The 23,289-nt window shown below is 64.9% G+C and overlaps 2 protein-coding genes across 5 annotated transcripts in view; one reads left to right on the top strand and one right to left on the bottom strand.

The window, feature by feature from the left end:
• Positions 1–8,554, top strand: part of LETM1 (leucine zipper and EF-hand containing transmembrane protein 1) — a 52,080-nt gene extending 43,526 nt beyond the window's left edge. For all 4 annotated transcript variants that reach the window (XM_011374690.2, XM_023520205.1, XM_011374691.2 and 1 more), the window contains 4 exons: positions 2,869–3,003; positions 3,856–4,046; positions 4,938–5,076; positions 5,855–8,554. In XM_011374690.2, the coding sequence (XP_011372992.1) occupies positions 2,869–3,003; positions 3,856–4,046; positions 4,938–5,076; positions 5,855–6,004 (615 nt within the window). In that variant the 3' untranslated portion in view covers positions 6,005–8,554. The remainder of the gene's footprint in view (positions 1–2,868; positions 3,004–3,855; positions 4,047–4,937; positions 5,077–5,854) is intronic.
• A 4,442-nt stretch (positions 8,555–12,996) lies between these two features.
• Positions 12,997–21,409, bottom strand: FGFR3 (fibroblast growth factor receptor 3; the record flags this gene model as incomplete). Its single annotated transcript, XM_023520222.1, has 16 exons — positions 12,997–13,282; positions 13,404–13,509; positions 13,708–13,845; positions 13,998–14,068; positions 14,154–14,276; positions 14,403–14,593; positions 14,734–14,844; positions 14,933–15,054; positions 15,391–15,536; positions 15,867–16,057; positions 16,467–16,611; positions 18,361–18,551; positions 18,633–18,756; positions 18,873–19,042; positions 20,707–20,760; positions 20,932–21,409. Coding segments are annotated over 16 exons (2,508 nt in total), but the record flags the coding sequence as incomplete, so codon positions are not given.
• Positions 21,410–23,289: the final 1,880 nt, after the last annotated feature.

The following is a 23,289-nucleotide window of genomic DNA, read 5'->3' as shown; positions in this document are numbered from 1 at the left end:
CGAAGTGGTCCTGCCGTCTGAGGTCCTGAAGGACACTGCCCCAGTCCTGGAGGGCGTGAAGGTAACGGACGCTTGCCCTCGCCCCAGAGGGGAGCTGAGCAGCAGGGCGCGGGGTCCGGCTCGCGGACGGGGAGCCACTGCAAGGTCCTTGGCGAGCCCCAGGGGAGCTGGGCTTGCACGTCTGCAGGATGAAATGACGTCCGCGTGGCAGGGCACCTCATCTCTTGTTGGCCAGAGCGGGTAGCGGGAGGGGAGCTGGCTGCTCCCTCTGTGGAGGTCCGCGTCTGCCCCCCACCCTGGCGGCCTACGTCAGGCACCCACAGCCTGTGACGTGGAGGTGCTCGTCTCCGGGTGGCCTTGCCATGCTGGGGTGCTGCTGTCGGGAGTCTTCCCGTGGCCTGGGATGGGGCACCCTGGGTGGAGCAGCGTCTGGGGCACGTTGCTGGGAGCAGATGTTGACCAGCCACGTGGCCGCGTCCATTCAGCAGTGGGAGCGGGAGAGAGGCCAGGGTGGCTACTATGTCGGGATTCTGAGTGAGGCCACGGAGGGGCCACCCATGTGGCCGAGGGCGAGGACTCTGGGTGGACACGGTGTGTCCGGTGGAGGGTACGCTGAAGGCCAGCGGACGCAGCCTGCGGAGTGAGCCCTGCTGGGCAGCGTGAGGTGGTCGGTGGTCGGTGGCTGTGGCCGTGGCCGTGGCGTGGGCGGTGCCAGAAGGAAAAGCCACAGTGCGAAGCCCTCAGAAGAGCCAGGCCACCGGCCGCCAGGTCCCTTCCCCTGACTGAGGAGCGATAGTGCCGGAATGGAATGGGGGCTTTTACCGGGCACGGTGTGACCGCTGAGGCAGCAAGTTGAGGGGGGCGGGGCGGTGGGTGCGATGGGCCGTCCAGAGCCTTGTGGGCTGCTTTTGGCCACTGGTGCGGCCTGGGACAAGCCTGGTGGACCTCTGCTTCCCTCCAGTAATGGCCTTCAGGCCCATGGGGGACACTGGGGCCACTCCTGAGACTCGGCCCAGGGGACAGATGGAAACGAGCACAGGGTGTGACGGGTGCGTCGAGGCCTGGCAGAGGGGGTTCCAGGAGCCTGGCAGAGCTGGACCCAAAGGGTGACCTGGGAAAGGTCAGGGCTGTTTTCAAGGTGGTGTGGGCGGGGACAGCTGAGCAGAGCTGGAGACTGGCCGGGCCCATGAGGGGCTTCTGGGAGAAGGGGGCGCCTCTCAATAAGGGGCTGGGTGGCTGGCTTTCACAGACAGGTGCATCCCATTTCCAGTGGATTAAAAACTTCAACATGGAAGGACGTAGAGAACTCACAAGACAACTTAGGGCCTGAAGATTGCCAAAGATGTGTCAGCAAGAAGAACAAACCTTTGGAAAGTTGAAGTGAAGGCCTAGGGTTCACTGGAAAGAGACCATAAGGAGCGGGAAGAACATGGGCCCTGTCTTTGGGGCCTCAGAGGCCTGTGCTTTACTGGGGTTGCCGTCTGTCCAGGGGAAAGGAACCCGAGTAGCTCACTTCCTGTAAGGAAACTGAGTTCGTAGCTGAAAACCTTCCCCCAGGAGCCCCAGGCTTGCGCAGCTGCCCCGGGGAAGTTACGGGGACGTCCATGTCTGGGCGACACCCTCCCAGGGCCACACGGTCCTGGCGGGAAGTGGAAAGAAGGGACCCATCCCACTCGTTCTGAGATGAGCGTCACTTGACACCAAAACCAGGGAGATGAGGAAACAGACCCGCATCTTTCGTGAGCACGGGAGTGAAAATCCTCAGCGGACGTGTAGCACGTCAAACGCAGTCAGGCTTCTGTGAAAAGGGTGACACGTCGTGACTCCGTGGGCTCTTCCAGGGAGTGAGAACATCGGTCATTGTGACCAGCGTCCCACCAGCCAGGAGGAAGCCATGCGTGACCATCTCGGGGGGGTGTGGGGAGAGCACCGGTCAGGTCCTGGCACCCGCGTCCGAGTCCCCAGCAGCGGGGGGAGGGGTCACCCTCAGCCAGACGGAAACGCTGTCACCAGCACAGCGGACAGTGCGACGGCCGTGCTCACTCCCATCCTCATGGTGGCTCTGCCAGGACAGTCAGATGAGGACACGGTGGAACCGGGTGGACAGCAGAGGAGGCGGGGCTGCGCCGGCTTTCGCTGGGGACCCGAGCATCTGAGAACCCCTGCGTGTCTCGGTGGTGGGTCCCCGGGAGCTCTGGAAATGGGTCACGACGGCGTCCGCTCAGCGGGCTGCTCGGGGATACGTTGGAAACATATGCAGGACCTGTACACCGTCCGCGTGACTTCAGGAGCCAGGAGCAGGGGAGGTGTCTGCATGTGGACATGGTCACTTCCTGATGCTTGTGCTCTCCAGCTGCTTTGTGGCTTCCCAGCCATCAAGACCGCAGCAGCAGCCTCTTTTGTTGAAATTCACAAAGTCATTCTGAAATTTATATGCGACTTCAAAGGACCCAGAAGAACCAAGGCGTGGACGAGCAAGTCTGGTGTGCCTACTTAGGGCAGTCTGGGACACACCAGGGCACGGGGGCCGGGCGGGGGGACGTCAGACAAAACGAGCTCCCGCGGCCTGACCAGTCTGCTCCGGTGCATGTAAACTCCCAGCAGCGGGGGGGACCGGGGTGGCGGCCGGCAGGGAGGGTCATGGGGCACAGGGAAGCTTGGGGGTGACCGAGATTTCTCTCAGCTGGTGCTGGTCTCAGTAGTGTCCCGTGTCGGGTGGCACGTTCACGGCGGTCCCTGTGCGGGGAAGAGCAAAGCCTGCCTGTGCCCGTGCTCTTGGCCTCGCGCGCAGCCCGAGGCCCCTCCGTGGCCTGTGGCCAGACGGCACGCGTGGTGCCGCCTTCATCCCCGCCCTCCGGTTCTTCCCAGGAGGAGGAGATAACCAAGGAGGAAATCGACATACTCAGCGACGCCTGTTCGAAGCTGAAGGAGCAGAAGTCGTCCCTGCTGAAGGAGAAGGAGGAGCTGGAGCTGCTCAAGGAGGACGTGCAGGACTACAGCGAGGTGCGGGCCGGGGGCCGCGGGGGGCTGCAGCATGGGCCGGTCTCTTCGGCCCGCCCCGCGGTGTCCAGTGACGCCACCGCCGGGTGTTTGACCAGCTGGCCAGGGGGAGTCTGGGCGAGAACTGGTCTCTTCGTTTTATTCAGTGCGCTCTCTGCAGCCACTGCAGTGGGTCACTTTCTCCTGGAACCTGGCCACTCACCCCTGCACATGACAGGCACCCATCTTTTTTAGTTTTTTGGATACGTGAAGGTATCAGATGAAGAATCTGGTCGTTTGACAAGTAAAATATTATTTTCATTCACGAGTCCTCAAAAGAGACTTCTTTCTTTTGTAGTTGATTTTTTTTTTTTTTTTTAGGTAAATTTGTCTTTTCAGTTTGTCGTACTTCCTAACCCGAGTTAAAAGAACTGTGCTTTCAGAGCTTTCCTGGGAAAGGCTCAGTCATTTCGAGGTGGGCGACACAGCCTGCGGTTTTTGACTTTTCTTCTGCTGACCCTTTGCCCTGCAGGAAATCGGCCTTCTCGGCCCCCTAGGTGCTCCCCGGCGGAGGCGGCTGGGGCAAAACCGGCCGAGAGTTTAGGAAGACGCCTACCGCCCCCCGATTCTCTTGTCCATTTATTTAGTCTTTGAACAGATATGAAGAAAGCTGAGATTCAAAACAGATTCCATTTCCTTTGCTACAAAACGCTTGAATTTGCAAATTAAGACACATTTGTGCGCTAGAGACCAGGACAGCCGCGCCTCCCGCGGGCCTGCCAGCTGTTAGTGCCTCGGCACAGCTGGAGCTGGGCTGGACTAACTTACTTTACGGGCGGGCGGCCCGGGCTTCTTACGACCAAACGATTTCACTAGGACTTGCAAGAGATTAAGAAGGAGCTTTCGAAGTCGGGCAAGGAGATGGATGTGGAGGAGTCCAAAGCCAGCAAGAGGCTGACCAGGCGGGTGCAGCAGATGATCGGGCAGATGGACGGCCTGCTCGCGCAGCTGGAGGCCGCCCAGCAGGCTGGCAAGCTGGGCCCCGCCTCCCAGGCCACACCCGAGGGGTGAGTGCGGGGCTCAGCACCTCTGACAGCCCAGCTCTCTGTCTGGGTGCCAGCTGCCCCTCCCCGCTGCCCAGCGGTTCTAGCCGAAGCCCGGCCACATTGACCGCCCAGCTTCTGCGTGGTCACCGTCCTGGGACCTCCCTCCCCACGCACCCAATGCACATACTGCAGCCATTGTCCGCCCTCGCCCACCGTGTCCTTTCCAGCCCACTCCTCCAGGCCGCCGGCCGGCTGGCCCTTTCTGAATGTACATCGGCTCACAGCCCCCCCAACCCCGGAAGCCCGTGTCCCCTCTGCCTGCCACACCTCCCGCCCTGCAGCCTCAGCCACCCTGGGCTCTGCTCTCCTCACGTTGTCGGGCCCTCTCCTGCCTCCTCCCTCGCCCTGAACCCCGACACACAGCAGGCACTCAGTAGTGGCTCTCGCATGAGGGCCACCTCTGCACTGGCACACCCCAGGTGCCTGGGAGGCTGGTGGCAGCTGCAAGGGGGTGAAACCACCAGCCAGGCGGTCACCCCTGACACTGGGCGCCCCGGGGACCAGGCTCTGCCATCCCCAGGTTGCAGGCCCTTCACTCCCAGATGAGGTCAGCACCCCCTCCTGGGCTGACCCGCTGTGTGGGCTCACCTGCCCACCTTCCCTGGTCAGAAGGCAGCACAGTGCGCTGGCCTCTCCCACACTGACCCCAGGGCACTCTGTCCTTGCCACCTGTGGAGTGGACTGGGGACTGTCACACAAGACTGCGGACCAAGTGGTGTCCCCTTTCTGTGTCTGAGCTGGCTGGGTATGCCCAAGGGGAGGGGCACGGGAGCTTGAGGCTGGGGGGCCTGACCTGGGGAGCCCGGGAGGCTGGTGTGAGCCAGCTGTGCCACATGCAGGCTGTCCCCCCAGGGAGACCGTCATCAGCGTCAGTGAGCTCATCAGTGCCATGAAGCAAATAAAGCACATTCCAGAAAGCAAGCTCATCAGCCTGGTCTCAGCACTGGACGAGGACAAGGACGGCAAAGTCAACATCGATGGCCTCGTCAAGGTGGGCGACGGGCCCGCTCAGGGTTGGTGGGGCCTCACCCAGGGCGTCTCAGCCTTCACTCTGCATAGTGAGACTCTCGAGAGCAGGCCGCCTCTTTTATGGCTGGACACTTAACATCTACTGGCTTCTTATGGGGCGCTGGCCAGGTCTGGTGGCAAGGTGGCTGGCATGTGCAGACCCCTCAGGAGAGGTGTGCTGGGCAGTTCTCGGAGCCACGTTGTGGGAGGAAGCATGACACCCGAGGCCTGAGAGGTGACCTGGGTGGCACACTCTGGTGCCAGGAGGCTTGGGCTGGGGGCCCGCAGTCACGAGGAGGTCTGTGGACCGCAGGCCGTCCTGACAGCCCCCCATCCGCCCAGCAGGAGCGCCATTGCCTTGCCAGTGCAGAGTTTGGGAGGGCCGGGCCTGTGTCACCTGCCCCTTCCCAGGGGCCCTCCTCGGTGGAGGGCAGCTTGGGTGTCCATGCCTCGGGGAAGCCATGGGGGAGGGAGCTTCCTCGGGGGCCTCTGTCCTGGGCAGACCCCCGACCCCAGCAGGGATGCGACCCCTGTCGCCCACTTTCCGACTCAGTACTAGACTCTTGGTGGCTGGTCACCTGGCCTGGGCTTTGGAGCCTGTTTGCCCCTTGGGGGTGGGTAAGGGTCTGATGCTCTGCGGACTAGGGCAGGGAAGGACCCTGGGGCCTCCCTGGTGGACAGTGTACTGTGCAGGTGCCAGGGGCCATCTCAGCTGGTGGCCAAGGACACATCCTGAGTCCCTTGTCCCTTCCCGTGTGTAGGTGATCGAGCTCGTGGACAAAGAAGACATTCACATCTCCACGAGCCAGATGGCGGAGATTGTGGCCACGCTGGAGAAGGAGGAGAAGGTGGGGGAGAAGGAGAGGGCCAAGGAGAAGGCGGGGAAGGGGGCCGCCGAGGCCAAGGGCTAGCGGCCGCCCTGCCACGCAGAGCAATTGCTTTGAGGTGATCCTTAGTGACAGACCTGATACGTTGTCCGGAATAAATCAGAAACTTCCATAATCAAGTAATTTTCAATTTTCGTCATTCCACGAAGACTCAGTCAGTCTGGACTCCCCGGCCCCTCCCGTGTTGTCTGCGTTCTCGCCGTTGGCACGGTGCCGCCTGGCGGGGGTCCCGGCCCTGCACCGGTCCCCTGGCTCAGCGGTGTGCTTGGGCCTGCGCCCTGGCGGTGTCTCCCGGGAGGAGCCGACCGCCGTGCGGACCCCCAGCACGCCCGCCGCAGCACCGGAGAGGACTCTGCTGGCGTGCGGACACGGCCCCCGAGCGGTCGGCAGGACCGGTGCTGCGTGTCCAGAGCCCCGTGTGACCATCGGGAGAGCATCCGTGGACCACCCGTGGCCTCTGGAAGAGCACAGCGCTCTGGCGACGTCGGTGTCTCGTGCGACCTTCTGTCTGCGGGTGTCAGCTTTCTCGATTCACCTCTGATTCTCGCTGCATCCTTCAAGCAGTGAACAAGCAGAGCGCCCCCCGCCCCGCCAGTCTGCCCGCGAGTGGGCGGTCGCCGCTGCGGAGCGAGGCAGGGGAGGGGCCGGGGGCGCTCGGAGCCGGCTCCCTTCCTGTGCGAGCCCCGCACGGCCCTGTGGCTTCTCGCACTTTTCCTGGTTTGGGTAGTTGGCATCTCCTTGGCCCCGTGGCGATCGTGCCCCCATCATGGCTCTATGGCACCGGGGCCCTCGTGCTTGTCGCTGTGACTCCCTCCCGGCTTTCAGAATGAGCAGGTGGTGGCTGCGCCTGGTCCTGTGCTGTGGCACCCCAGGAGGCTTTCGCAGGTGACGCTGTGGCATGGCTAGCACAGCAGCGGGCCGCACTGGAAGCACAAGGCCGGCACGGCACACCTGGGGTGCAGAGGCAGGGCGGCCTCAGCTCTCTGTGCAGCCTAGGCGTCCTGCACGCTTGACACCTGGCTGCTCAGGTCGAGTGGCGCTGCGTGGGGTGGGTGGGGTCGGGCATCCTGTGGCCTCAGCTGTCTGACCCGCCCTTCGAAGGCTGAGTTTCTTACTGGCGAGAACGTTCTTTTAGGGCAATCCAAGCATAGGAATTGGAAGACAGGACCAGAGTGGCCAGGTTAGCTGGGGGAAGGAGCGTGCAGTGATACTTCTGAGTGACCCGAACCCCTGTACTCGGCCCCTGGAGAAGACACCTGATGAACTAGGAACGAAATTTTGTGTTCTCGGGTTAAACCTTTGCACAGTGGCAGCAGCTGTAGCGGCCCCTGTCAGCTGCCTGAGCAGGGTGCTCGGTGCGCCTCACTGCCATGGCCGTGTCCCGCGCTGCAGCCGCCTCGGCTCCAGCGGTGGAGCCTGCTTGCTTGCGAGCTTGGCTGCTGTGCTCGCGAGCTGTGGCCGTCGTTCTGGTCAACAGCACTTTGGGGCCTGGTCATCTGCGCCCGGCTCCCGTCCATACCCTCGCGCTGCCTTTGCCGGGCACCCTGTGCTTCCGCCCATGTGCTGTCACTGCAGAGCGGCACTGCTGCCCTCTGAGGCTGTCCGCAGCTTCGAGGGGAGCCCGCCCGCCCTGGGCTTCGCACGTGCACACGGGAGCGCGCTGCCGGTGGCGGCCTTCAGTGCTTGGGAGGCTGGCGATGCCTGCTGCAGGCTTCCCCGCTTCGTTTTTGTGTTGGTTTTTTCTGTCCTGGACTCTGTTTCTTGTAGCTGGAACTAGGGTGCAGGTGCAGGTGTGACAAGTGGTGGATCTAGAAGTGAGTCTTGTGGGACCAGGCGCTTAAGAGGCGGCTGTATTTGGACCACCTGTTCTGTGCTGTCAGGAGCGTGTTGTCTGCTTGAAAACGAAACGTGAATTCTGAGCATGTGGTTCCTCCACTCAAACACCTGCTTTTCTAGAGATTCAGGAAATGGGCACGTGGCTTCTGGAGTCATTTTGGAGGGAGTATAAAAATCCAGACTTTGTAAAACCGAGTGGTACTTTGTAATTTTGGAAGAATGCTCTCCAGGCAGTGGTTCTCGCAGCGGGGCCCTGGAGCCGGCAGGGTGGCACCCCCTGGACCTTGCTGCGTCCCCACCTGTCCCCCAAGGGTCCTGGGGCCGGCTCCACTCCGTCCTGGGTTTACACGTGTAAGCATCTTTTTTAGAAATAACGTTTTTATTAAAATATCAAATTAATGTTCTCATAATAGCTCAAAGTCAGATTTCTGAGCTGACACAGTTCAGAAGTTTAGGTGGAAACTTTCACGATTGTCTGAATGTCCGCCTTCGTGACAGCCGTGTGGCCTGGGTCTGGTACCGGCTCGCAGCAGAAGGGCTTGGCGAGCGGGCCCCGGCTTTGCACGTGCTGCCAGGAGCCGGATTCCGGGTCCCTCTCCTCCAGGTATCCCCTCTTTCTGCGCCAGTGTCCCCTGCCTGTCTCCCCATCACACTGTGCACCCACACTGAGCCCTGTGCTCGTGACCGGACTCCCAGTTCAATCTGAGAAAAAGGGTTAATAAAGCGCTATCTTGATGACCTGTCGCCGTATGATGGTTTATTTGTCTAGGTTGGTGCGGTGGCCATTGCCTGACCAGGCTTCCCCCACCCAACCCTCAGTGGGTGCCTCAGGCCAGGGAGAAACACCAGTTTCCTGGGCTGGCGAGGCTGGGGCTCCGGCCGAGGGGTCACACAGGAGAGCACAGTCTGTTCTGAAACTCCCTGAGGGCCCAAAGGCGCTGGCCTCCACTGCCTGAGGGAGTCCCATAGGAGGCGGGCTCCACTGCACCTCAGCCTGCCACACAGCGCCCGGGCAGAGCTGGCAGAGTACCTTCCCTGGGTGGAGAGCCAAGGCCTGGCAGGGAGGGCCACCCAGCAGAGGGTCCCCACAGCAGAACAGGGCCAGGGTGGTCTCCCTCACCCTCCCAGCCCCTTCCGGCTCCTCAGTGGACAAACCCCCAGCCCAGTATGTCCAGCCTGTCCCAGGCGGCCTCACCCCTGCACTGGCCCAGGCTTCCTGGGCCATGTGGGCGCCTCAGGACCACCCTCCCCTGCATCCCTTCGCCGAGACCAGCCTGAAGGGATGCCCTTGGCCAAGGCAGGGACCAGAACAGCAAAGAGAATGGACTGGAAACAAAGACCAGGCCCGGGGTTAGGCTCAGGAAGACAAGCCTCATCTGGCACGTGGACGGAGGTCACACCAGTTTCATGTTATGGAAACAGGTGAAGAAGGGGCCAGGGCCTGCCCTGTCTCAGGAGGAAGTCAGTCCGTCTGTGAAGCTGTTTATGGAGGGCAGTCCCGCTGCGGAAATGCTGGCCCCCACCCATTCTGTAAGGCAGGTGGGAAGCCTGGTATGAGGGCCTCTGGCCTTGTGCTCAGGCACTGCCCCCCAGCTCCGGGCAGGAGAGTGATGGCCCCACAGGAGCCACCCACGAGTCCAGGAAACCAGGCCTGCCCCGGACAGGACAGGCTGTCCCCCTCAAAGCTACCGGCAGAGGGAGGAAGGGCAGGGGCTGTCCCAGACTAGACACTAAGGAGGCTGTGGTCGAGCGATTGGAGACATTCCACTGGGGGCGGCAAGCACGTGTTTTACGTGCGGTGACGCCCTCTGAAGACCCTGGGGCCGAGAGCTGGCATTGGCGTCCGAGTGTATTCACCCCCAGCGGCGGCCAGGACGCGGGTGCGGGTGCGGGCACGGTGTCCAGCCAGTGGGGTAGACACCGGGAGGCCGGCACAGGCCGGGAACGCTTCCGAAGGCCGCTGAGCCACCCCAGGCCTGCAAGGGAATGCGGAGCGCGGGGCAGGTGAGGGGCGGGGCCTGAGGTGAGGCCGGGCAGGTGAGGGGCGGGGCCGCGGGAGGAGGTGGAGCCGCGCAGTGGAGGTGGGGAGGCTCGAAGGTGCCAGTCTGGCCAGCGCCCCAACCTGTCAGCGTGGGCATGTCGAGACCCGGCCAGCGCCCAGCCGACGTCTGCATCCGGCGTCCGTAGAGGCCGTCCACCCCGCAGCTGCCAGGTCCCCCGCTGTCCGGAGTGGACACTGGGAGCCCAGTCGGCCAGCAGGCCGGCGCGCTGGGCGGACGGACGCTAGAGGGCGCCCCTGGCTCGCGTTCCGCCCGCCAAGCAGCTCTTCGCGGTCCCTCCAGGCTCAGGCCTTCGCGGGGCTCCCTCGCCGCGCCAGTCCCTGTCGCTGCCTGTCCCCAGCGCTCTGGACACAAACACGGGGTCTCTAGCAGGCGGGAGGGCTTGGGGGTCAGAAGCTTGGGGCATAGTGCCAGAGCGCCTGAGCGGGGTCAAGGTATTGGGCCGCGTCTGTTACCTGGACCAAGGCCCAGCAGCCTTGCCTGCTCTCCGGAAACAAGCCCCAGAAAGCCCCCTCACCTGGAAGGTGAGTTGAACACAGCAGAAGGAGCGTGAGTTTCCTAGACGCCAGAGTGCAAGTTCGCAGCCCAGTGGCTGCCTCCCCAGATGCGCCCCTCGAGATAGCCAGGGATGAGGGTCAGGGAGTGGGAGCCGGGTTGCAAGGCAGGGGTGTGTCTGGGAGGGCCAGCCAGCTCTGGGCAGTGCAGGGTTCCAGGGTCTGTGCTACCTATCCCTGAACCCACCTGTCTCCCTACTCGATCTGGGCACTGCTGCCTCCTCCAGGAAGCCTTTCCAGACTTACTCCCCACCATTGCCACCAGGGGGTCCCTGCTGTGTTCCCTCCCACCCTGCTTTGTCATCCCACACCCTCAGGCTCTGAATTCTGGAGCAGAGGGGACCAGATGCTGTCACCCCAACTAGCAGATCAGCAGGCAGCATCTACCCAGTCATGGGGGGGGAGTGCAGGGGGGACTGGTGGAGCCCAAGGGGAGAGCGCCAGCCCTGGCAGAGGGCAGGAAGCCGGCCCCAGGGTGGCTCCTGGTGCAGACAGCAGTCTCCCAGTCTGCTTGAATGGGTGCTTACAGGTGGTTCCATGGGGGACCCACCCAGAACCCTCCCCTGCACCACGGACGAGGTAAGCAGATGCCAGGGGCTGGGCCAGGGGGTGAGGTCTCAGAATCGGTTGCAGCTGTATGCACACACCCCGCAGACCCACATGGTCTCCATGAGCTGGGGGATAGCCAGGGGGCTCGGCAGGCCCACAGTACCCCCTCATTCTGCCCACCCCCATGGTGGTCTCACTGTCCTCTCCCACAGACACCAGGTGGTCTGCATCCCCTGCCGTCGGGGACCCCAGACCCAGGCAGTGAAGCCCATCAGTGACTCTGAGGTTCTGCCCTGCCAGCATTGGGCCTCCATGCAGCTGGACACACAGGACCCTCACCCTGGCCTTGACCAGCACTGGTCCCATCCAAGCCTGAGACCAGGGCTGGAAACCCTTGGAGAGACGGTGACCTAGGCAGCCAGCCTCAGTCTGAGGGCCACCCAGCGATAGCTGGGGACTCCTGTCCTCAGGACAGGCGGATGAACGAACCCATCCAGTAGGCAGTGAGGACATGGTGTGGCTCTGGGGTCTCAGACCAGCAGGAGACAAGAAGGCACGGAGCAGGGGTCAGAAGTAAATCAGTTTATTTTGGGGAAAGCATGTCTGCCAGTTTGGGCCGGCACCTTTGGCCCCCACCAGGCGGGGCCCTGAGAACAGATGGCCCCAAGCCGCGGCCAGGCCGGCCCGCTGGCGAGCACAGAACAGCCGCCCGAGCTTGGGCACGGGCAGTGTGGAAAGTGACAAAACCGAGTTCACGGCTTCCTCTTCTGAGCTCTGAAAGGCAGCAGTCTGGGCTATAAAAGTCTAGAATCGTTGCGTAAGAAGTGTTAAGTCTACAGCAAACACATCTTGTAAAAACGCAATAAATTATATATATAGATATATATAAACTCGTAACATCTAATAACATCGGAACCTGCGCGCGGGGCTGGTCCCCACTGGATATGCCTCCCCGCCTGGGACACACAGCTGTTAGAAGAACCTGTATGAAAATAACAGCTTGCTTTAGGTCCCCCCCACACCCCACCCCACTCCCCGCCAAAAAAAAAAATCTCCTAAAGAAGAATCCTAGAGAAACGAAGGCCAAAGGACAGAACACATCTGCGCCGCAGCCACCTCACCCTGTTAATGGATGCGACAGGCCGCTCGGGCCTTGGGGCACAGGCGTGCCCAGCGCCGGGGCACACATCCTCGGGGACCCCTCTAAACGAAGCTTAGGCCTTCCCAGCTGTTAATAAGTTAAGACTTAAACCGTTGCCGAGCAGCGGGCTAAACACTACGGCTTGGGGGGGGGCGGGGCGTGGACAGGGTCTGGGGGTCCATAAATAGCTTTACAAATATACAGGTCCAGGTACAATTTTTAAAACAAAACTGGTGCCGGAAAAGCCCCTCCGCCCTCTGCCGGTCTCTGCGGTTGTCTCAGCAGGAAGGCCCGCAGGGGGGCCCCCCACCCTCAGCTGCCCCAGCCTTTTTTTCCCCCCCGCATAGATATTTCTATATATGTGTGTGTGTCGTACACAGCATCTATTTATATAAATGTACACTCATCTCTGGAATAAACCTCTCCGATAGAAGGTAAAGGCTCCCGCCTTCAGGTACCCGTAATTTCAGTCTCTGAGGGACAGGGTGGGCAGGGGGAAGGCCTGGAGGTGGGGGCTGTGTGAGACTCACCCCCAGGCGCAAGGTGCTGCTCAGGTGGCAGGCACGCCACAGGGGGCTTTCCCTGCAGGCTTGGCTGGGGCACTCGGAGGACACCAGAGCCCAGCCTGTCCCCAATGCTCCCTGTGGGGTGGCAGTGAGGGGCGAGGGAGCCTGGGCGAGGAGCCCCACGGGAGCAGCCCCCTTACATTCTATATTTGGTCCCCCTGGTGCTGCTGGCACAGGTGGCCAGGAGGTCATTGTACAGCAGGGCGGGCACCTCGGGGACCCCTGCACCGGGGGCCTCGAGACACACACACACACACGCACGCACGCACGCACGCACGCACACAAACATGCACACACAGAAGCAACGTCGTCTGTCCATCTGTCCATCCATGCCAGGTCTCGGGCCTGGGCTCCTGGGCCCCAGTGGTCGACAGCACACCCACAGCAGCACGGTAGGCTGGGGTCCACGCTCACATTGCTGGGGGCTCAGCCTGCAGGCTGGTGGCCCTTCACGTCTGCAGGCCCCCGCTGCTGGGGGGAGCAGGGGGCAGCAGGTCGTGGGCAAACACGGAGTCATCGCCCGAGGAGCTGGAGCTAGGGGTGTCCTGGCCGCCGGGTGAGTACTGCTCAAAGGGCACCGACAGATCCAGGTACTCCTGCGGGCAGGGGGGTGGCAGTCAGGGCTGTGCCCTGCTGTGGTCCCTGCCGCACCTGACCTCGGGCCGGCCCTCCCCCAGGGCCCGGCCCACGGCAGGGTGTGGCACGGCCAGCACTTACGTCGGTGGATGTCACAGTAAGGATTCGGTCCAGGTCCTCCACCAGCTGCTTGAAGGTGGGCCTCTGCGAGGGCACAGCGTGCCAACACTCCCGCATGACCATGTACCTAGCGGTGAGGCTCAGGTGAGGCACCCGTGCCGTGCCTGCCACGCCCAGCCTGCCAGTGTCCCCGCTGCTCTCGGGAACCGTCCCAGGGGCAGAGGCCGCAGGGGGAGAGGTAAGCTAAGCTCTCGGGGGCTGGGGCGCCCCGTTGGGGTCACTGCCAGCCGGCCCTGGGAGGGTGGCCGCGGGCGTGTCCACTCACAGGTCGTGAGTGCAGTTGGCTGGCTTGTCCATGCGGTGGCCTTCCTTCAGCAGCTTGAAAAGCTCCTCCACGGGGATGCCGGGATACGGGGAGCCGCCCAGGGTGAAGGTCTCCCACAGCAGGACCCCGAAGGACCAGCTGTGGGGACAGTGCCATTAGCAGCAGCCCACCTCGTAACAGACCCGGTGGGATGCAGGCACCAGGGCTGAGGGGCCCCTCACAGCTCCCTACTCTCGCCCCCTCCCAAGGCATCGGATGCATGGGGGGGCAGGGGCGGGGGTGGCACCTACACGTCGCTCTGGTGGGTGTAGACGCGGTCAAACAAGGCCTCGGGTGCCATCCACTTCACAGGCAGCCGCCCCTGGGGACGTAGGGGTGTGTTGGCACCAGGTGCCCTCGGGCACGCCCCTCCCCCCACCCCTCCCTGCCACTCCAGCGGGGCTCACGTTGGTGGTCTTTTTGTAGTAATCGAGGTTGTGCACGTCACGGGCCAGGCCAAAGTCCGCGATCTTCATCACGTTGTCCTCGGTCACCAGTACGTTGCGGGCCGCCAGGTCCCTGTGGATGCACTAGGGGGCAGGGGCCAGGGCTGAGATCCACCCCGCCAGCCCCACTGTCCGCTCCCGCCGGGGGACCCTGCTCTGCCCACTGCCCAATGCTGCCGTGCTGGCGCCCCGCCTTCTACGCCCGCTTACCTTCTTCGAGGCCAGGTACTCCATGCCCCGCGCCACCTGGTAGGCACAGGACACCAGGTCCTTGAAGGTGAGCTGCTCCTCCGGCAGCTTACAGGTGTCGAAGGAGTAGTCCATGCCCGGGGGCCGCCGGGCCCGCAGGTACTCCCGCAGGTTGCCCTTGGCCGCGTATTCCACCAGCACATACAGGGGCCCTGCAGGCACATGCGCCTCAGAGGGGCCGCCCGGCCCCGCCCCGCCCCGCTGCCCTGGCCCCGCCTACCGCCCCACAGCCCCGCCTGTCCCCGCCGCCCTGGTCCGCCCCGCCCCGCCCCGCCGCCATGGCCCCGCCTACCGCCCTGCGTGCAGGCGCCCAGCAGGTTGATGATGTTCTTATGCTTCCCGATCATCTTCATCATCTCCATCTCTGACACCAGGTCCGAGAGGTCTTTGTCGGTGGCGTCGTCTGTGCGGGACGGGGCTGCGTCAGGCGGTGCGTCCCCCGGCCCTGCCCGGCCCGGCCCAGGCTTCCCCTTGCCACCTGCCTCCCTCACCTTTCAGCATCTTCACAGCCACCGTGACGGGCTTAGTGGCCCGGTCCTTGTCGATGCCGATGGCCTCTGCCATGACCACCTGGCCGAAGCAGCCCTCGCCGAGAGGCTTGCCTAGGGTCAGCCTGGGGGCAGAAGCAGAGCCAATGAGCATTTCCACCACTCAGCTCTGCCCTGGGCAGCCTTGGTGGCCCAGTGCCACTGCCTCTAAGAAGCCCTCTGCGCTCGCCCCACACTTTGATGCGGAGGATCTCTGGTCTCTACTGTGCCCTCCAGACAGAGCACTTGGAGGAGAGTGCTCTGTCCCCACCTCAGGAGCAGCCACCCGAGGCCCAGCCTCCGCCAGCGGCCCAATTCCTGCCTGATTCTCACCAGAACCGGATCGGGGTGTCTGAGCGGCAGCCGCCCTCCCCCCTGTATGTGCCCAGCCCCGGCACGCTGCGTCCATCACCACCACTGACCGGGCCCGGGGCAGCTCCCACTTGGGGTCGGCGGGCAGCTCCAGCTCCGAGACGTTGGCCAGCGCAGGGCCCTCCCCCGAGGACAGCCTGGCGATGCGCACCAGCGGCGTGTTGGAGTTCATGGACGAGTTGGACTCCAAGGACACCTGCTTGGGTCGGCAGGGGCAGGTTGGTGCCGCACGGTGAAGGGGGCGGTACCGCCACAGGGGCGGCAGGGCAGAGGCTGTGCCTGCGGCGGGACCAGACCTCCGCAGAGCACTCAGTGGAGATTTCGTAAGTGTTTTCTGCTCCACGTGGTCACCACAAGGGCTGGGGAGGGGTCGGCCCACCCACTGCAGAGATACGTGTTCCGGGGAAGGCCCCAGGCCTCCTAGCAGGGTCCCTGAGCCAGGCAGCCCGGAGTGGGTCACGGGGGGGCCCGGGAGGCCGGGGCAGGCGGACGGGCAGCTCGGAACCTGGTATCTACTTTCTGTTACCTGTCGCTTGAGCGGGAAGCGGGAGACCTTGTGCACGGTGGGCGAGCCCAGGCCCTTCTTGGGGGGGCTCCGCAGGCGGCAGAGCGTCACGGCGGCCACCACCAGGATGAAGAGCAGGAAGCCCACCCCGTAGCTGAGGACGCCTGCGTACACGCTGCCAGCCTCACCAGCCGCCACCAGCTCCTCCTCAGCTGCAAAGACATGGGCGTTGGGGGCCTGGCCTGGCTGCACATGCAGTGGGGGTAGGGAAGGGGGCTCAGAGCCCCACTCGGTCACTCGGTGACGGTCCTGTGGTCAGAAATGCCCAAGGCAGACCCAGGAGAGAAGGAGCCCAGCACAGTCAGCAGCACCCGCACCCGCCACCTGGGAAGACGCCAAAGCCCCGCACAGGCCGGTGGGGGCCCAGCTGGGAGAGGGGTAGGAGTCAAGGGAGGCCCCTTTGGGCCACGACAGGGCCGGGTTGACTTTGCTCCCATACCAGGCACAGGGGCTGGCGTGAGGGGTCTGGAACAGGGCGGCCGTGTCCCTGGCGGCTTTGGCGTGTCCCCAGCCAGCAGCCCCGAGGACAGGTGCACAGCAAGCAGCAGCAGGAGCCAGTACCTGGCAGCACCACCAGCCACGCAGAGTGATGGGAAAACCCGATAGAATTGCCCGCCAGACACGTGTACTCCCCCGCGTCCTCAAAGGTGACATTGCGCAAGGACAGAACCTCTAGCTCCTTGTCCGTGGTGTTGGCGCCCGCCGTCTACGAGAGAGGACAGAGCGCGGTAGGCGGGCGCCAGCACCGCCCGCAGGCGCCAGGGCCCGAGTCCACGTGGTGCCGGTCCAGCCAGGCTGCAAAGAAAACGCCGCCACCACCGCCACCACCGCCACGGCGGCCGGGGTCCTCCGCCTCGCGCGTCCACACTGAGCCCGAAGCCAGTCCCTCCACCGGCGAGTCCTCTGTCCCAGGTGAGCGCCAGGCGTGCGGCCAGCAGCGTGCGGCCAGCGGCGTGCAGCCAGCGGCGTGCTGCACATACGCAGCATGCAGGGTCATCGTAAACACGGGGGGGCAGGCAGGCGGGCGGACGGGCTGGCAGGCAGGCAGGCGGGAAGTGACAAGGCAGCGGGCCGGGCTCGGGGAGCGCGGAGGGCGGACGCCCACAGCGGGGCGTGGCCCCTGCCGTGCTGAGGGCCTTTTAGGGGTGACGTGGGATGCAGGCAGGGTCAGCACAGGCCACAGGGCCCGAAGCTGGCGGTCGCAGTGCAGGCCGGAGGTGCCGGCACGGCAGAGGCGACCACACACGGAGCGGAGCGCGAGCCGAGGGGCGGGGAGCGAGCAGGACGGGGCGTGCGGGACGGCATGTGGCCGGGGCGTCAGAGCTGGAGCTCGGCGTGCCAGGCAGGCGTGGGACAGAGTCGTTACCTGCTCGGGGCCCGTGAACGCGCAGCCAAAAGGCCTTCTCAGACACGCCTATGAAATTGGAGGCTCGACAGAGGTACTCGCCCCCGTCACGCTCGGACACATTGGCCAGGCGGAGGCGCGCGTCGGCCTCCGCACTCTCACTGATCCAGGACTGCGGGGACAAGAGACCCGGCTCAGGCGTGCCCGTGGCAGCCCTGCCGGGCGCGGAGTGGCCCCAGCGCAGACCCTGCAGCGAGGGTGGCCCCAGGTCCCGGCTCCAAGACAGGAAGCGGGAGACCCCCAAGGAACGAGCAGGGCTGCGCCAGCCAGGAAGGCTGCCTGGAGGAGGCGTGGAGGCACCTCACGGCAGAGGACTGTGGTTTCACAGGATGCGCCCTCTGCGCCCACCTTCCACACCCCAGAGCGTGGCCCTGGCAGGCACTCCTAAAAGAGGCGTTCTGGGCTGGCGCTCGGCCCACCCGCCCCTGGAGTCTCGGCGGGGCCGGCCGCGATGCCGCCGGCTGAGCACACATGCCGACCAGGCCCAGCACACCGCCCAGCGAGCCTGGCGGCCTCTCTGGGCCGGGTCTGGACGCGTGCCTGCTCCCCACCCGGGTCGGCCCATCTTGTCTCTAAACAGATGTTTCTCTTTGGGCTGCGAGTGTCGCAACCATCCCGACTCCGGTGGCCTCCACTCTGGGGCCTGGGAACAAGGCTGAGGCTGTCCTGCCCCGAGGCCGCAGGGGCCAGGCCAGGCAGGGGTGGCCAGCGACTCCGCACATGCCGACGGCGCCCCATCCGGCCATCTCAAGGAGCGCCATCCCGTCTCCCAGACCCAGAGGGTCTGGGCAGGCTCAGCTGTCACCTGCCTGGATGGGGCCCTTGAGCTTGGGCCCACCTCAGAGGGCCCTCTGCAAGCCCTCCTCCAGGGCCGAGGCCGACCGAGAGCAGACAGGGAAACTGAGAACTCACTGCAGGGCCTGGTGGGCCAGACCCCCTGTCCCTTTAACCCAATGGGCCTCCCTGCCTAGGACGCCCTCCCCACCCCCGCTCCACACAGGAATCCCCAGATCACCCGCCTGCGGTGGCCCAGCCCGGAGCGGCCCCCACCTTGAGCACAGTGACGTAGGGCGTGCCGTCGGGCCCGACTTTGCTGCCATTCACCTCGACATGCTTGAGCCACTGGATGTGGGGCTGCGCGTCGCTGTACACCTTGCAGTGGAACTCCACGTCGCTGCCCAGCACCGCCGTCTGGTTGGCCGGCAGCCCCGCCTGGAGGATGGGCCGGTGCGGGGAGCGCTCTGGGGGCAGAGCGGGGCTTAGAGGCCGCCGTGCCCGCCCGCCCGCCCACCCGCGTGCGTGGCGTGCACCCCGCGCCTCACCCAGCACGTCCAGGGTGTACGTCTGCCGGATGCTGCCGAATTTGTTCTCCACGACGCACGTGTAGTTGCCGCGGTCGGAGGGCACCACGCTCTCCATGACCAGGCTCCACTGCTGGTGACGCAGCTGCGGAGCACACGGGCGAGCGGCTGAGCAGGCGCGGGGCGGAGGCGCGCCCTGCCCCCCTCCCTGCCGCCCCCGCCGCCCACCTTGCCCACCAGGCCAGCGCCCGCCAGGCCCACCTTGATGCCCCCGATGCGGTGCTCGCCCCGGAACTCCTTGCCGTCCTTCAGCCAGGAGATAGATGGGGCGGGGTTGCCGGCCGCCGGGCAGCGGAAGCGGACGGTGTTGGCGGCCGGCACAGCCAGCAGCTGCTTGTCCATCCGCTCGGGCCGTGTCCAGTAAGGGGCCCCTGCTGGCAAGGAGCGTGTAACGGCCATCACCGGGGTGGGAGGCAGAGGCTCCCTCCCCGCCACCCCAGGCTCAGTTTCCCTTCTGTAGGGAGCGCTGGCCTTTTGAGGACCCCTCCCTGAGTTGGGCGAGACGCCCAGCAGCCTCGACACCACCTTCCGGCATTCTCAAAGCCAGGTCACATGTCCCCTACATGTCCCCTACTCTTCCTCTCCATGTCTCCCAAGTGCCCACTCCAGCCCAGGGTCCAGGTTGCGACACACTGGCCCGGGAGCCTTCAGGACAAAAGCTTTCTCCTGGGGCAGACCCAGCGGGCAGAGGGGCCATTTCCGCCCAGCTGGATGGGTGAGCAGAGCTTGGAAGCAGCTTAGGAGGAGGCCTGGCCCAGCCACCCACAGAACCAGGAGCCACGCAGGCGGCCGGGCACGCGCTAAGGTCTGCGAGATCCTGAGCCACCCTCTGCGGTGCTCCAGGGCCTAACGGGCAGAGAGTGGGGACATGATGGCTAGGAGGTCCCCCTCCCATCCTGCCCCAGCCCTCCCTCAGAGCCCAACTGGTTTTTCTCCTTTTCTGGGGCTGGGGTGGGGGCTGGGCCGGCAACCCCCAGGAGGGAGACAGCTCCTGCCTCGACCTTGTTCATCCACGAAACCACTTCACAGAGGGCGCTGAGGCCCTGGGGGCGGGGAGGGCGCTGTGTGGACATGCTGGGAAGAGGTGCCTCCCAGCGCCCCCTGGAGTCGGGGACAGAGACCCAGAGGCGACCCAGGAATCGGCCGTTTGGTGGCAAGGGCTGTTCCCTGGGACGGAGACTTCGATGGCTCACGCATCCCTGAGCCCACAGACAGAAACACCAGGAACCCGCCCCACACAGCCAGGGCAGCCGGGGGCTCCAGGAGTGCGTGGTGGGCAGAGGCGTGGAGGGGACGGCCGGCAGGCAGCTAGACTCTGAGCCTCCTGCCAGCCAACGGGAGATGCCCAGCAGCTCCTGGGAGCCTTGCTGGCTCGTCCTGGGGCCCAGCCCGAGGAGCCGCAGTGATGGGAGCCCGGCGCCTGCCTCTCCCCAGACCCTGGCTGGCCCTCCGCACCTCCGCTGCCCGCTAGAGCCGAGGCCCAGGTTCCCCCCACAGGCCCTGTCCCCATCTCTTGGCATCTCAAACCGGGCTCCCCCAACACCAGATGCCCCCACTCCCCTAACCGGCCCCTCCATAGCTGAGCCAAGTCCACCTGCCACTGTCTCAGGCCAAAATATCTGGGTGTCATCACCCCAGCCGGTCTCTCACCGGGAACACTGGCACCACCCCATTTACAGCAAGTGTGCACAGATCCGGGGTCCCTGACACTCCACGGCCACCTCCTCTTCTATCTGGACTCAGTCTCCTCCCACTCCCCCAAATCCCTCAGGCCACGGACCCCACAGCAGCCACCTGATGGACTCACAGCCCAGGGGTCCTCACACCTAAGATGAACCACCCCCAACACAGGCCGTGCCCCGCCAGCCCGGCCACACGGGCTGCCCTGCCACCTCGTTGAGGGGAGGTGGCCCCGAGGCTTCAGTCTCTGACCTGCCTGATGAGCAGGAGGCCCCAGACCTGGGGGGGGGCGGGGCATGTCTGGGTGGGGTGGGGAGCAGGCCCCCAGCCCTGCGTGTCGGGAACCTGGTCTCACCTGTGTCTTCCGCTTCGTCCTCCCCGTCTTCGTCATCTCCCGAGGATGGGGCGTCTGCGAGCAGGTGAGAGGGGCAGAGATCCAGTGCCTGCCACTCTTCCACGTCCTTCCCTGGCCTGCCTCTGGCCTGCCCGCCCCTCGCAGCGCCACCTGGGGGTGCCCCTGCCACCAGCAACCACACGGGCCCTCAGAGCAGCGGCCGACAGAGGTGCCTCCGGCACTTACCTGTCACACGCACGCTGAAGCGGCACAGAACACGCCGGGTGAGCCCCAGCTGGCAGCTGTAGGCCCCGGCGTCCTCGTGGGAGGCATTCAGCACCTGCAGCCGCTGGGGTCCCACCAGGATGCGGTCGGAGGGTGCCAGCCCTGCCCCATCCTTAACCCAGACGGTAGGCCCCGAGGGACCGCCGGCGGGCCTGTGGCAGCTCAGCTCCACAGTGTCACCACTGCCGAAGACTAGCTGCTCCTGCTGGCCCGGCTCAGGTCCCGGGACCTCTGCGGGCAAGATGGGTGACCGTGAGGCAGGTGTCCCCAAACCGAGAACACTGGGTGTTCGACACCCTCGGGAGAGCCCGTGGCACCCCACTTTACAGACAGGCTGGCGGGGGCTGCAGCAGGAGGGCCTCGGGGCCCTGAGGGCGGTGGGTCTGCACCCGGAGCCCGCGCCTCCGCCCGGCCCAGCTCCGCCGCGGCGGCCGCGACTTCATCGACAGGCACCGGCGAGGCCGTTCTGAGGCGTCATGGAGCACGGCTCTCCCTTTGATTTCTTCCAGCCACACAGACATGCGAAACCCATTCTGCATTTGGGGCCAGGAGGCCCAGGACCCCCACGTTACGGACGAGGACACAGGCCGAGGGGAGGAAGATGTCAGAGAAGGAGCCTGGCCCATCTCGCCCTACAGGCGCTGTGAACCTGGGGTGGAGGGTCCTTGCCAAGGGTGACATCCACCCCTGGGCCCCTGGCCTTGCCAATGGCTGCCCAGCTCCCAAGGGGTGAACGAGGCCTGAGACCCGTAGACACACCGCCGGTGGGGCTGACCACCACCCCCGGCCTCCCTGCCAGGGCCAGACAATGCCCAGTGCAGGCGGGCAGCCCGGGCTCGGGGCCCGGGACAGGGGTGGGTGGTCCCGCCACACGGCTGGGTCAGCCTCACCGTTACTTGTCATTCTGCCGACGCGTGGCCTAGATTCGAGGGCCCAGCTGCCCACCCTGGCCACGCCAGTCCTTGGCTCCCCAGAAAGGCCTGATTCCACCCACCCACCTCAGGCATCCCCAGACGCCCCGTGCCCACCAGAAAGGTCTCCGGAGTGTCCATAGGGTCTGTGTCCCTGGGGAGCCCACCGTGTGAGGCGCCTGGCCTGACTTGCAGCCCCATCCTGGCCACCACGTCCTGTGGGGACCACCCAGCACCAGGAGCCGACCGAGGCCCCCCAGAAGGCCGAGAGCAGGCAGCATGGCAGCCTCAGGCCCCGGCCCTGGCCCAAGGGCAACAGCAGTTGGTTCCGGTTTGGTCTGGGCAGCCGCATGGCTGGTCAAGCCATGTGCATGAGCATTCGCTTCAGCCTGGTCCAGCACAGGGCCGGGAGGACACAGAGCAGCCCCCCAGGCCAGCCTCCTCGGGCAGCCATCTGCCAGGGTGGGGGAAGGGGGCCGACCCCCACCCCATCCGCCAGCCTGGCCCGCTAGGTGCCTGCAAAGGCCGGGGACTCCCAGATGGGGGCAGAGACCAGCAGCGGCTGACTGGGTGGTGTCAGGCAGGGGACATGGAGATGGCATGCAGGGGCACTGAGACAGCCAGTGTCTGGCTCTACCTGGGGAGAGGCGGGGCCCGCAGCCCCACCCCTAGAGTGGCCCCAGGAAGGAGTCTTTCTTGATCAACAAAGGGGGGCTGTCCACACCCACACAGGCACTGGGTACCCACAGAGGACAAAAGTCTTGTGTGCCACAGCAGGCAACCACATGCCATAGGAGGGTGGGCACAGGCAGCACATACCCCCGCGGGTCCCACAGCTCCTGGCCCACCTCGGCACTCACCCCCACACGGGGCTGTGCCTGACCAGGAGCCACACGGCCAGGAAACAAGCATCCCGCTGGCGCCCCGAGGGCTGTGGGTTTCGGGGTCGGGTGAGGAACGAAGCTTCTGGTTCTGTAGTTCAGGAAGCCCCTCGCAGCTCTGCGGAGTCTGCGACGTGCTGCCCCAGGGAGGAGGTGCCCCAAAGGGACCCCAAAGTCTCTGGGAAGGTTCCCACCTCCAAGTTCCTCCAAGTTTCGTAACAAAGTAGAAAAGGGGGCATCATGGCTGGGCGGGCTAATGAGGGCTCACAGGCTAATCCGGCCTAATCCTCCATCAGCCCCCCCCATTACCGGTCTGCCTGGACCGGTGAGGAAACCGAGGGGCTGGTAGCCTGGCCCCTTCCTCCCGGCCAGAAGAGGCCCCACTCACAGCTCATTCACTTGTAAATCATCAGGCCTCTGTGTGGCCGGTGGGGTGGGGGTGGGGTGAAGTGGGGGGCCCTCACCCAAACCCTTGCCTGGACAGACTCTGGCCCCACCTCCTCAAGAAGACTCTACTTTCCTCTCTA

The sequence above is a fragment of the Pteropus vampyrus genome, unplaced genomic scaffold (assembly GCF_000151845.1).
Source record: "Pteropus vampyrus isolate Shadow unplaced genomic scaffold, Pvam_2.0 Scaffold253, whole genome shotgun sequence".
NCBI classification, from domain to species: Eukaryota; Metazoa; Chordata; class Mammalia; order Chiroptera; family Pteropodidae; genus Pteropus; species Pteropus vampyrus.
This window is presented reverse-complemented; position numbering and strand designations above follow the sequence as displayed.